This window comes from Pistacia vera, unplaced genomic scaffold (genome assembly GCF_008641045.1).
Source record: "Pistacia vera cultivar Batoury unplaced genomic scaffold, PisVer_v2 Contig288, whole genome shotgun sequence".
Taxonomy (NCBI): domain Eukaryota; kingdom Viridiplantae; phylum Streptophyta; class Magnoliopsida; order Sapindales; family Anacardiaceae; genus Pistacia; species Pistacia vera.
The window spans coordinates 538363-552724 of NW_022196099.1; the positions used below are offsets into that span (position 1 = coordinate 538363).

Sequence of the window (14362 nt, forward strand, 5' to 3'; positions counted from 1 at the left end):
TCAATGTGGAGAGAGGAGAGAGAGACTTCGTTGACAATGGGCAACATTTACATTCCACCCCATGCTTCTTATTAAAATTACATTGCCATCAATGGCCAGTCAAGTCAAGCTCTTTCAATAAGCTACAGCGTTTCATATGCGTGTCGTTTGGCTACCTCACTTGGCCACTACGTTTCACTTTGAAACCTTTTCCAAACTTACGTTAAGCTTTGCTGCCACGTAGAAATCATCACATGGTGCTCATGAGTTCTTTACGCACCCAGATGTTTAATTTTTTTTTATAAAAAAATTATTATGTTAATTTAATAATAACACTTGTAATATTTAATTTATATCCCATTAAAAATTAAAAAAGATAAGTTAAATAGACAAATACTAATTTTCAACCTTCACAATTATATGCTTAGGTGGCAAAAATCTGGAAGGCGAAAAAGCAGATTTTGGCACGGGAAGAAAATTAACTCTGACAGTAATCACGCGTCCTGCTTCTCTGTTGAACTGCCAGAGGACAGCAAGTCGGCAGGGTAAATTTTTATCCAGAGTTCACAATTTTTTTAGTTTTATTTTTAAAATATTATTTTATTATTTAAATTTACATTTTAATTAAAAAAATTAAATTTAGTATACATTATTGGACCCTTTAAAAAGAGATAACGATGAGTTTTTGATAATAAAAAATTAGATTTGAGTGATTAGAATTGATCAGAATTTAATTTGAAAGTGATAACTATGTAAGTCCTAATCGTTCGATTGTAAACTATTGATAAAGTCAAAAAAAATAAAGTTTAAAGGGTTTTGATGGATGATACTTAGAAAAACGTATAAAAGTGATATGAGGTTGCTAATAACGCTAAAACTAGAAAAAAAAAGAATTTAGTTAATAAAATAATATTTAAAAAAATTGTGGATAAGAACCACTAATTGGGTGGGAAAAGTCTTAACTCTTTTATTAAAGTTTGACAAGTAAAAGACGTCTTGGAATCAATTGAACAGCCGTCGATTTCAATTACTTCTATGGCAGGTTCTTGTATTTAGTATTTACCACCCTAGAGCTTAGTTTACTCAAGATAATGAAATTGCCTGAACAAAAACAAATACATCTGTGTATTAAAAAGAATTCAAATTAAATGAAAATCTTAAGTTTTGGAAAGAGTGTATTGAGAGACATTGTACGTGGCAATAATAATAAAATTAATTAAAACGAACCTTATTTTAAGGCCCTTGAAGATATGATTGGAAGACATCGGATATATTTTGGTCCACAATTTACAAAACCAAACTCCAATAGAGTAAATTCCAAATTAATTAATTAATTCATCCTTATCCTTTACACCCTTAAATACTGTAATAATTTATGATTTTTGACTCGAAAAATTCGTGACACCATGCATATCAATAATGCCAAACTCAGAGGAGACTAAAGCAAAGAAAAAGACAATACCCAAATTTCGGGGAACGCCGCGCAATATTATTAGTAGTATAGCTCAAGGACCAAAACTTATATCGAAAATTAACAAAGCAACAAGCAAGTTACACTCCCTCTGCCCTCTATAAATTGCCCATAACTTCTCTTCACAGCTCACATTGCCACTCGTTTCTTTCTCCACACTCTTCCCGCGTCCACATGAAAATTCTTATCATATATACTTAATATTACCAGAACTCAAACATTAAAAATACAAGATGGTATTCAATATAACCGCCGTTAAAACTTCATCAAATGGAGCTTGGCAAGGAGACAATCCCCTAGATTTTGCCTTTCCATTGTTAATAGTTCAAACAACTTTAATCCTCGTGGTTAGCCGTTTTCTCGCTTTCCTTCTCAAACCCCTTCGCCAACCCAAAGTCATTGCCGAAATAATTGTACGTATTTGTAATTGGCTATAATTAATGTATCAAAAGTGAACAGATTTTATTATTAATAATATTTGTGATAAAATTTTGTTTTATTTTTCAGGGTGGAATTTTGCTGGGGCCATCGGCTTTTGGGCGAAACAAAGATTATTTGGATCGTATATTCCCGAAATGGAGCAATCCGATACTCGAATCAGTGGCGAGTATCGGTCTTCTCTTCTTTCTGTTTCTGGTTGGCCTTGAACTTGATCTGAACTCGATTCGGAGGACTGGTAAAAGAGCCTTCGGGATTGCTCTTGCCGGTATCTCGCTCCCTTTCGTTTGTGGAATCGGCGTCGCTTTTGTCCTCCGAAACACAATTGATGGACTTAAAGAAGTCGGTTACGGACAGTTCCTGGTGTTCATGGGCGTGGCTCTCTCCATCACGGCGTTCCCTGTTCTCGCTCGCATTTTAGCAGAGCTCAAACTACTCACAACCCAAGTGGGCGAGACAGCCATGGCGGCCGCCGCATTCAACGATGTCGCTGCATGGATCCTTTTAGCACTAGCTGTTGCCCTCGCCGGTGACGGTGACGGTGGGGAAAAGAAAAGCCCGTTAATAGCCATATGGGTACTCCTTTCAGGCCTAGCTTTTGTTATCTTCATGTTTGTAGCAATACGACCCGTCATGAAATGGGTCGCCCGTCGGTGCTCACCGGAACATGACGTCGTCGATGAAGCTTACATATGTTTAACCTTAGCCGGAGTAATGGTATCTGGATTTATGACAGACCTTATCGGAATCCATTCAATATTTGGTGCTTTCGTTTTTGGATTAATCATTCCTAAAGGAGGGGATTTTGCGGAGAGATTGATAGAGAGGATTGAAGATTTCGTGTCGGGTTTGCTTCTTCCACTTTACTTTGCGTCGAGTGGATTAAAGACAGACGTGGCCACGATTCGTGGCGCGAAGGCGTGGGGACTGTTGGGGCTCGTTATAACAACCGCGTGTGCCGGCAAGATTTTGGGAACTTTCGCGGTGGCCATGATGTTTATGATTCCAGCCAGGGAATCCATCACGCTTGGTGTGTTGATGAACACTAAAGGATTGGTGGAACTCATTGTTCTCAACATTGGCAAGGAGAAGAAGGTCAGTTTTGCATAGTTTAATTTTTGAATATTGTTCACTTAACGTATCATCTTTATCAGTTTATTTACTTATGCAAATATATTAAAATCTAACATAATTAATTTATTATGAAAGAAAAAGGAGTGAAATTTACTGTAAAAAATTAGTTTAATCTTGTATCTTTATTGGCCCTATAATTCCTTTTTTGAGCACTCTTCTGTTCAACTTTTTTTCCTTTGCTTTACATTCCAGAGCATTAGTATGAGTTTTTTCTCAGCAACTTCATAGGTGGCTCCACATGCTCTACCCAACCAACGTTCAAATGAAGAATCGATGCACACGGAAATTGCAACCCAGTTTAATGTGTTTCATGTTTTCCACCACCACCAACCTTGTTCATTTCTAAAGATTCGTGATGTGTCCAATAAAGGAAAATTGGTACAAGGTAACATATAGAAAAGTCATCAGGTTTCAGCCATCAACTTTGTTTTTTATTCAAAATTTCAAGGTAGCTAGGCTATATTCTTTCCTCAATGGTCTAACCATGTGCGCCCTGATACTTTCATAGGCCCATCATTGACTTAGGTCAGACCTCACCAATTCAGCACCATCTTGATCCTTCCTCCCAACTATTGCTTTTCACGCAGATAATAAAATAAATACATAAGAATGTTTGAAAATGATTTTGCGATTCACATCCTCAAAAGGGTGTATAAAATTCATGAATTAATTACAATACTAATGAGTAATGACATTTTGTCTTCTTCTCACAGGTGCTCAACGATGAGAGCTTTGCGATTCTAGTCCTAATGGCACTCTTCACCACCTTCATTACAACACCAACAGTAATGGCCATCTACAAACCTGCGCCCGCACCTCCGCTCTTACTCGCCGCAAATTACGTGTATTTATCCAACGCCAGTGACTCAAACTCTAAGGACGAGCTCAGAGTCCTGGCTTGCTTTCACGGCCCCGGAAATGTATCCTCGCTCATTAGCCTTGTTGAGGCACCAGAAGCACCAAGAAACAGCTTAAACCTTCATCATGCACCTTGTTGAGCTCACTGAACGCTCTTCTTCAATCATCATGGTCCAACGAGCCCGGAAGAATGGCTTTCCGTTCATCAATCGTTTCCGCCGCGGCGAGTGGCATGACAGAGTTCCGTGGCTTTCAGGCCTACGGTCAACTGGGCCGAGTTTCTGTTAGGCCCACAACAGCCATCTCCCCTTTGGCCACAATGCATGAAGATATCTGCCACGTGGCCGAGGATAAGAGGGTGACAATGATTATATTGCCTTTCCATAAACAATGGAGAGGAGAAGGTGACGAGTCAATGGAGAATTTGGGCCACGGTTGGCGAGGAGTTAATCAAAGGGTGCTAAAGCACGCTCCTTGTTCCGTGGGATTGCTTGTGGACCGTGGATTCAGTAGTGGGTCCCAAACTCCGGCGCATAATTCTACAGTCGGTCAAAAGATTTGCATCATATTTTTTGGTGGGCCCGATGATCGTGAGGCTCTAGAGTTAGGTGGCATGATGGCTGAACACCCGGCAGTTAAAGTGACCGTTGTTAGGTTCATTGAGAAAGATGGTTTGCAAAGTGACGGCGTCGTATTAAGGCCCGCGCCAACCAGGTGTAGCGAACAGAATTACAGCTTCTCTACCGCCAAAATGAACCGAGAAAAAGAAGAGGCAAGCTCCCTCCTCTTAAATCTTTTCACCGTAACTATACAAAAGGATAAATTTTAGACATGATCTCCTATTTATTTAAATGAATAGTCTTAAAGTTTACTCTAAATAATCAAGTTTTATGCCTGTTCGGGGTCTTATTATGTATTCTTACTTTTGTTTTGGAACAAATGCAGGAGCTAGATAAAATTGCTGTGGGTGAATTTATGAGTAAGTGGGATGGGGTGGCAGATTGCGTTGACAAGGTGACTAGCAACATTGTTGAGGGAGTATTAACAATAGGACGGAGCGGTGAATACGATCTTATAGTTGTTGGGAAAGGCAGATTTCCGTCGAGTATGGTGGCGAAACTAGCGGACCGCCAAGCCGAGCTTGCGGAGTTGGGGCCTATTGGAGACATTTTGGCGTCATCAGGGCAAGGCGTTTTATCTTCTGTGCTTGTGGTTCAACAGCATGATATGGCGCATGCTGAAGAGATGCCGGTGACAAAGATAGGTCACTCTGACTACGTGAAATTCAAGGGTGATGAGCTGTCAGGTGCAGGAGAGATTTCAAAGGCTGTGTGATTGGTTATTACTGGTACATGTAAATTGTATATGTGTGTATTTGTAGTTACCAGTGTATGTTTCCGAAATTTCAGAGTGGTGGACCTTTGTATCTCCAGAAGAAAATATAATAAGAAGTTGAATAGATCATGTATATTGGACCTTCAAGAGGCCATTTTTATCAGATGGTGGATTATAAAACGATTCAGTTTTATTATGAGGATATAGGATCAATGAATCAAAGGGAAAAAAAAAAAAAAATGGCCAGACCAACTAATTCAGGGCTTATATGTTCATAAACAAATATTAAATGTTTAAGGAAATAAATCACTAATGCTAAGTTCACAACTCAATCTCAATCTCAATCTCACAACCTTCGATATAACAGTTCGTAATTGGTCAGTTTACAATTGTATAAGTGGGTGCCTGCTTATCATAGGTCTTGCTTGTATAATTGTTGACTGACCAATTACGAGCTGTCACGTCGAGAGTTGTGAGATTGGATTGTGGACCTAACATTACTCGTAACAGATTTAAGTAATCACATATTTCATACGCATTGTTTCATCCACTTTTTCATGAAAGACCAAAAACCCCCTTAAAAACATTAAATATATAATTGATGATAATATTATAACCTAGAAAAATCGTAGGATTAAAGATAACATAAAGTGGCATGACAAAATACAACAAGGTTCTGATTAAGGACTGTATAAAATGTGGACTAAGATTGGGCTAGTAGTGTTGGTTTATAGCCCATGCTCCAAAACAAAATGAAAGTGGGACAAGATTTGTTTTTTCATGAGCTCATGATGCAAAACAAAAATGAATGTGGCCAAGCCCTGCTGTCTCATCATGCAAGTTTCAACTTCCAATTTAAGTGGGAATATAAATGAAGTGCCATTGCATAAGCCATAAAGTGATGCATTCCTTTCCTTGTTTCAAGTAGGGTTTGTTTTTGTTTTTGTTTTTTTTACCTGAAGTGTTTGGACTAGTTTACACGTATCTTAACTAATCTTTTGAGACCCTAAAATTATCGACAGGATAAGAACTCCTGTAATCACCCCTATTAATAATCATAGAGACTCAAACTTGAGAAACCATGTTAGATTTTCTTCTTGTTCTTTTACTCTTAAGGGAACTCGAACTTAAAAGATCATGTTAGATCCTCCTCTTGGGAGATCATGTTAGATCATTTTTTTCCCTTTTACCATCAAAGAGAGAAAATCATATTAGATCTTCCTTCATTCTTTTACCACTAGATCACCCAATGATGATTGTTTGTTTCAAGTTTGTTGACGAACAAATTGGGATTTTAAGAGTGGGATATATATATTAAACGGATAATCAAGAATTTTAGCCTAAAAAATGGATACGCATATCAAAAAGTGAAAGACGCATCAACAAAAAAATTGAAATCCCCCTGAACTAAAGGGCAGCATATATTCCAGAAGAAATATTTATAAAGAGGCATTAATGTTGAATCAAATGACAAAGCTACAACAAAACAAATCATTATCGAATATTTTAATTCCCACAATCTCGGTTTTAAAAGTGCCTTTCCATTTATCAATATCGCATGTAAGGAATCTATAAACATGATTAGATTTATCAGTAAAAGCCACTTTATCATGAACAAGCATATACTAAGTGGTTGGAGGCTTTCCCATTTTTATAATTTCTTTTTGATTAACCTCTTATCAAACTGATTCAGTCCATTAAAAATACTGTCCATTGATATAAGGAAAGGTCATATATAAATTAAACAAATAGTTGCATAGTTTTGGGAGTCACCGTAGGACATGTGAATATATATTTGATACCTTGCGTGAATCTACTTGCCGCTTCTTCTATGGTGGAAATTAAAGTTGCCAAATTTTTAAATTTATATAAGATTTGAGTAAAAATAATTAATACATGTTTACATATGTAACAGTGGCCGAGCGAGCACTGCCCCAGTGCCCTCCTTGAAATTTCAAAAAATCCACAAGGTTTTATAAATTTGCAATTATACCCTAATCAAGTTCTATAATTTCTATATGTTAATCTAATATTCAAACACAAAATAAGATAAATGGAATACCTAGGTTATAAATAAATATGCTCATATTATACATTTTATTTTTAAAGTATGGATAATAATATCCTTTTAGTAAATCAGCATCTTATTTACATACTAAGGTGTGTTTGGTTCTAGAAATGCTAAATTATTGTGAATGTTATATTAATGGGAAGATAAATTACTTGAAAATTATTGAAAATGTTATATTAAATATGTTTGGTTAGATTTAATAAATTAGTGGGTATGTTATATAGATTATTAAATTACCCTTCTTTTTTAATAATATTATTATTATTATTTGGATTATTTTTTTAACCCTTTACATTTTGAGATTTTGTTAGAGCACCCTAACCACAATAAAAAAAGTTTAAATTTTAACAAAAACACTCCTATCCACCACCCAAGCCTTGCATATAATATGTTTCCCGTCCATTATCAGTTAGCCCATTACTAAACAAACGAAATTGATAATGGGAAACATATTATATGCAGGGGTTGATAATGGGCAGATTTGCTGCATATTATATTGATAAGGATTATTTTAACGAAATTGATAATGGGAAACATGTAAATATATGGAGCCCTCCACTTTAGCTGCATAGATATGCTTCCCCTCCATTATCAGATATCTCCCGTCCATTATTAGTTAAAATAGTTAAAATTATCCTCATCAATTAACTGCCCATTATCTTGTTATTATAATATGTTTCCCATTATGAATTTCGTTTGTCTTTGGCAGGGAAGTTGAATTAGTATGCTATTGTCTAATTTGACCGATTCTAGGGGTCCTTTATTTCAAAATCTATCAGTAATTCAAGAAGGGTGATTATCCGACATCTTGCTTGAGATTTCATTCCCTCCTCACACCCCAAAGGTATGAAAAATTACATTGACCTCCCTTCACATTTGGAGAATCACCTATACCTCCACTCATTGGCCTTAATTAACAAATTTCTTCCATATGGTTTATTTATTTAATCCTATGAGATTGATTAATATCAAATCCATCCATTTTATTCCAAAAGTATTAAAAACAACCCTATCCTTAGAGATATGTTAGAGTTCCATTCAATTTTAAAATTAAAAGTCTATTTTATTTCTCCTATGTTATTGTTTCTATAATACAATAAAATGGTAGAATAACTTCCACATAATTTGTTGTTTATTTTAATTATTTTTGAAGGAAAAGACTTAACTTTACCATAGTTCATTTTTTTTAATTTAATTTATTTTTATTTTTAGTTAAATGCTGTTTAAATGTGTTATACAAATGTGCAACTTTCCTTAGGAAAATACAATTATAAGTTAAAGGTTGGTTTTATGGATTTGGATATCTATTGAGTGAAGGATTTAAGAAATTGTTTGAGTGATAGAAGGGTAAAATAGACTTTTAATTTTAATATTGGATGGAGCCATAACAGATCATTGACAACAAGGGTGTTTTTAATACTTTTAAAACAAAGTGGATGAGTATAACACTAACTAATCTTCTAGGGGGTAAATGGAGGCCAGACAAAAGATATCGGATATCCAACCAATTAAGGCCATTGAGGATAGGTATTGGTCCTATCAGACAATTCTGAAAATGTGAAGGGAAGTAATTTTTCATACCTCTGGGACATGACGTGGATGAATAATTTGATCGATCTTTGTTGACCTTTCGCAATGAAAGGTTTCATCCGAGCTAAATTGATATTTTGTTGCATGGATGAATAATTTCATTTCATGATGATCAAAATAGTGTGGATTAAATTATCAGAACTTTTTTTTTTTTTTTTTTTTGGTAGAAAAGACTATCCAGAGATGGATGATATCTTTGAATACATTTATTATTACTATAAACTTATCAGCTTTAAATTTTTAATTATAAAAATTTAATTGAAAAAATAAATGTTGTTTTAGTCATTTTACAAAAATTACATATATAATCTATTAAAAATAAAACAATTTAAAAAAATAAATTTAATCGAAAACATTTTAACCAGGCATGGGTAATTCTTTCCCAAATAAAGACTAAAATAAATTCAATCATGCTCTGCTTATAATTGAATCATACAACTGGATAAAAATTATACAAAATTTATGTAAAATGATTACTCTATTATTTATTTTTTGTTTGATTATATGACTCAATTATATGTATAATATTAATTAAATAAATTTGGGTGCTTTGTGAGGCATGATTATTTCAGAATTATTTGAAGTTGAATCAAATAAGTCAGATAGTGGCCACAAAAGACAAAACAAGAGGCCACTACCGTAATGGCAATTGGCAACACCACTAACCTCCGCTCTATAAAACTCTGCTTCTAGCTTATATCAAAATTCAAACAACCAGCTGCTTACGAATACAAATATTCATTTGAATATTTGATTCAACATTAATAAATAATTCAACCATGGCGCCCCTTAACGTAACCACCATCAGAACCTCATCAGATGGCGCCTGGCAAGGCGATAATCCTCTCAACTACGCATTCCCTTTACTCATTATTCAAACTATCTTAGTCCTCCTCATCAGCCGCTTCCTCGCTTTCCTCATTAAACCCCTGCGTCAACCCAAAGTCATTGCTGAAATTCTTGTACGTTTTGAATGTTTTATTTATTTATTTTTTCATCATTTTCTTTTTTCATGATTCGGAATTTTTTTTTTTCCAGGGTGGGATTTTGCTCGGACCATCTGCTCTGGGACGAAACAAAGAATTCTTGCACTTATTTTTCCCATCATGGAGCACTCCTATACTCGAATCAGTAGCGAGCGTTGGTCTTCTCTTTTTCCTTTTCCTCGTCGGCCTTGAACTTGATTTAACTACAATTCGTCAGAACGGCAGAAATGCTTTCAAGATAGCGCTAGCCGGAATTACACTCCCCTTCCTCTTCGGAGCTGGAGTCTCCTTATTTCTCAAAAAAGCCGTCTATGCAGAGAAAAATGTGGGCTACGGCCAATTCCTCTTGTTCATAGGCGTGTCTCTTTCCATTACAGCCTTTCCCGTACTGGCTCGCATTCTAGCAGACCTCAAACTCCTAACAACCGAAGTGGGTCAGACAGCCATGGCCGCTGCAGCCTTCAATGACGTCGCTGCATGGATCCTGTTAGCCCTGGCTGTAGCCCTCGCGGGTAATGGGCCGGGTCATGATGCCAATCAAAGCTCGTTAATATCCATATGGGTTCTCATTTCAGGCATTGCCTTCGTTGCTTTCATGCTTATTGTCGTCAGTCCCATAATGAACTGGGTTGGCCGCCAGTGCTCATCCGAAAACGACGTCGGCGATGAAGTTTATGTATGTTTAACCTTAGCCGGCGTTATGTTATCAGGATTTCTCACTGACCTCATCGGAATTCATGCCATTTTTGGTGCTTTTGTGTTTGGTTTAACGATTCCAAAAGGAGGTGTATTTGCGGTAAGGTTGATGACGAAGATTCAGGATTTTGTGTCGGGATTGTTGCTGCCGCTTTACTTTGCGTCAAGTGGGTTAAAAACCGATGTGGCGAAGATACGAGGTGCGGAGGCGTGGGGGCTTTTGGTGTTGGTGATATCAACAGCTTGTGCAGGAAAGATATTGGGAACTTTTGTGATGGCGATGATGTGTATGATTCCCGTTAGAGAATCCTTAGCGCTTGGTGTGCTGATGAACACAAAGGGATTAGTGGAGCTGATTGTTCTTAACATTGGCAGGGAAAAAAAGGTGAGCTAAATGATAACCTCTTTTTCATCATTTTTATTATCAATAAATACCATTTTATAATAATAAATACAATTACTTCTTTGTATAAAAAATGTAAGAATATATTTCACCTTTCACATTTAAATTGGATTTTTTAGTTTAGTTCTTAAATTTACAATATTTAAATTTAAAATTTGAAAAATGTAATTAATTTTCAAACTATCATATTGGTAATTTACATGCACGATATAAGAAGATTTTGATTTAATAAATTAAAAAAATGCATTTTTAATGTATTAATATCATAAAAAATTTCATTTATTAATATGGTTAATATTAATACACATTTTTTTATTTTATTTATAAAAGAATAATATTAGGTTTACAATTCAATACCACAACTTTTTCTTATAACTCCCGATATGGTAGCTCGTCATTAATCAACTCATAAAATAAGTCCTATCTGTTTGTATGGGTTTTACCTATCAATTTATAAACTAATCAATCACGAATTACTACGTCGTCGTGGGAGAATATTAAAGAAGTTGTCCACTAACATTATTGTTACAAAAATTCATTCAGACTTTCATTGGCAGCTTGTTAACATCAGCAACTATTCATCAAAACAAATTATTCCCCAATTGGCTTTTTATAGTGGTGCAATAAATTGTTCTTCAGTGTCCTGTCAACTTTATGACCACTATTAAAATTATGATTCACCACGCCGCATTGTTTAGTATAGCGTAACAGATTGATCAAAATATTTTAACTGGGTTAATTAAAGAAATGATTTGTTTGATGAGTTAAATTTTTTTTTGAAGCAATGTGTTATGGTGTTGATCAACAGGTTCTTAATGATGAGGTGTTCGCAATTTTGGTGCTCATGGCACTCGTAACTACTCTCATGACAACTCCAACAGTTTTGGCGATTTACAAACCCCTCCGCAGTGTTACTACTCAAACTCGACGACAATTGGAGCGAAAATCAGCGAATGGCGAGAAACCAGAAGACGAATTTCGGATCTTGGCTTGCATACACGGTCCTGAAAGCGTTCCTTCACTCATCAATGTTATAGAGTTAATGAGGAACACCAAGATATCCCGTCTCAAACTCTACATCATGCACCTTGTTGAGCTCACTGACCGCTCGTCGTCGATTGTTATGGTCCAGAAAGCTCGAAAGAACGGCGTTCCTTTCATTAATAAAGTCCGTCGGGGCATGTCAAATAATCAAATAGTCACTGCATTTGAAACTTATAAGCAGCAGGGAAGAGCCATTATTCGCCATTCGACAGCCATTTCATCGTTGTCTTCAATGAATGAGGACATTTTCCATGTTGCGGAGGACAAGAGGGTGACGATGATCATCTTGTCCTTCCACAAACAGTGGAGAGGAGGAGACGGCGCAGAGGCGATGGATAGCGTTTTACCTAGTTGGAGAGAGGTCAACCGGAAGGTTTTACAGAATGCACCTTGCTCGGTGGCAGTGCTCGTCGACCGTGGATTTAGTTACGAGTCTAAGACGGTGGGAGACTCAACCGCTTCCATGCCGAAAAGGGTATGCATTGCATTCGTCGGGGGCCCCGATGATCGGAAATCTTTGGAACTAGGCGGCAGAATGGCAGAACAAGCAACATTTAAGCTGACTCTAGTAAGGTTCATTGACAACGACAATGGCTTATCAAGCAGCGAGATTAACTACGAGGGGGAAAAGGTAAAATTTTCCAACATGAGTCAATGATTTTAAACAGTGATTATCTAGTGTGCTGAAATGCTATGAGCAGGAACCGGATGATGTCGCACTGGAGGGATTCAAGAGGAAGTTGAACGAGTCAGTGGAGTACCAAGAGAAGATGATGAGCAACATCAAACAGGAACTGCTAACGATTGGGCAAAGTAGGGATTACGACCTTGTATTAGTTGGGAAAGGAAGGTTCCCGTCAAATATGGAGGCAAAAATTGCCGATAATCAGGCCGAGAACGTGGAGCTGGGACCGATTGGAAACATTTTGGCTTCATCACACTATTGCATTTTATCATCCGTTCTTGTGATCCAATGCCAGCACAATGCTGAAGGAAATGAAACTAATGTCTCTAAAACGGTTTCTGACAAGATAATTCATGCAAGGAATATAGCTGAAGGATCCCGTGTGTGAGGATGATTAGGAAATTAATGTGCACGTGGCTTTATAGCTCCACTATTCAGATGTACAAGTATGTTTGGTGGGGAACCTGAAGTTCAGTTCTTAGAGATTAGCTACTTCAAGCTCAACTATTAATTTGGACTTCCCTATATGTATATAAATAAGGTCTTCGGATCTCATTTACTTTTTGGGCTGTTTGGTTGGTTGATAAGTAATATAAGATTCTGGTAATTTTCTAAAACCAATAGTAATCACTGTTAATTATACAGGTGGTAATCTGAATACCACAATTTTCTTAGGTATTTTGAGATTATTTGGTAATCTTATTTTTGTTATAATTTTATCTCTAACTATTACAACTTTTGAGCAAAAATGCTCTTGTTTTGAAAACAATTTACAAAAATATTCATAGACTATTTTATTCTTATAAACAAAACTTTTGGACAAAAATACCCTTATATTGAAAACAATTTACAAGAATACCAGACTTGGCCACTATCGCCCTCTGTCGGCCACCACCACTACTCGCCGATGGACGCCCTCGGAATGATGAACTATCGATTAGATCTAGCCGTCCGTGCATCAATCTGGCCGTTGTTAACGAGCAAATCTTTGGCCGTTGTTAATAACCAAATTTGTTGATCTATCTGGCCATTAACAACAGTTAGATCGACGCATGACTACCAACCAGTGGTGGTGGGATGTTTTTATTAATTTTTAAACTTTTATTGTGAAGGTGTTTTAACTAAATTTTCAAATGTAGGGTTAAAATTAATCTAAATAATATTAAAAAATAAGGGCAATTTAGTAATCTATATAACATATCTAAGGGTGTGCAAAAAAAAAAGGGTTAACTGAACCCGATTTTTTGGGTACTTGGTTCGAGTATCAAGTATATATTTTAAGAGAACCGGGTACCTGATACCCAGTATTATTAAAAAAATAAAAAACCCGTTTTTTTTAAACCTCATTTTCCTTTAACTCTTTTCTGTAAGTTAACGGATCCATTACGCAGCGGAATTTAAAAAAAAATATTCAAGATCCCCTAACCTTTAACCCATGATCATTACGTCATTTACATTATTTTGCATAAAAGAAATCAAATCAAAGAAATTATATCATACCAGCATTGAAGGCTCCTTCGATGATGTTGGATTCGCAAGCCAATTCAAAATAGAAGTGCACTCTCGGTATCCACACGAAGACAAGACTACCGTCGATGAGAGACTTCTAGGCTAGGAAGATCACTCACCTACAAGAACAAATCACAGCAGAATATTTCCTGGAAAGAAAAAT

General features: G+C 36.2%; 2 protein-coding genes across 2 annotated transcripts; both read left to right on the plus strand.

The window, feature by feature from the left end:
- The first annotated feature begins 1565 nt into the window (after positions 1-1565).
- Positions 1566-5215, plus strand: LOC116134447 (cation/H(+) antiporter 20-like). The gene is given in 6 exon segments (XM_031420126.1): positions 1566-1863; positions 1958-2983; positions 3736-3995; positions 3997-4125; positions 4127-4652; positions 4826-5215. Coding segments are annotated over 6 exon segments (2511 nt in total). The 5' UTR covers positions 1566-1683.
- Positions 5216-9630: 4415 nt separating this feature from the next.
- On the plus strand, positions 9631-13307 carry LOC116134441 (cation/H(+) antiporter 20-like). The gene is made up of 4 exons (XM_031420118.1): positions 9631-9838; positions 9915-10943; positions 11770-12636; positions 12707-13307. Exons 1-4 carry the CDS (start codon positions 9656-9658, stop codon positions 13076-13078), a joined length of 2451 nt encoding a protein of 816 aa, XP_031275978.1. The 5' UTR covers positions 9631-9655; the 3' UTR covers positions 13079-13307.
- Positions 13308-14362: the final 1055 nt, after the last annotated feature.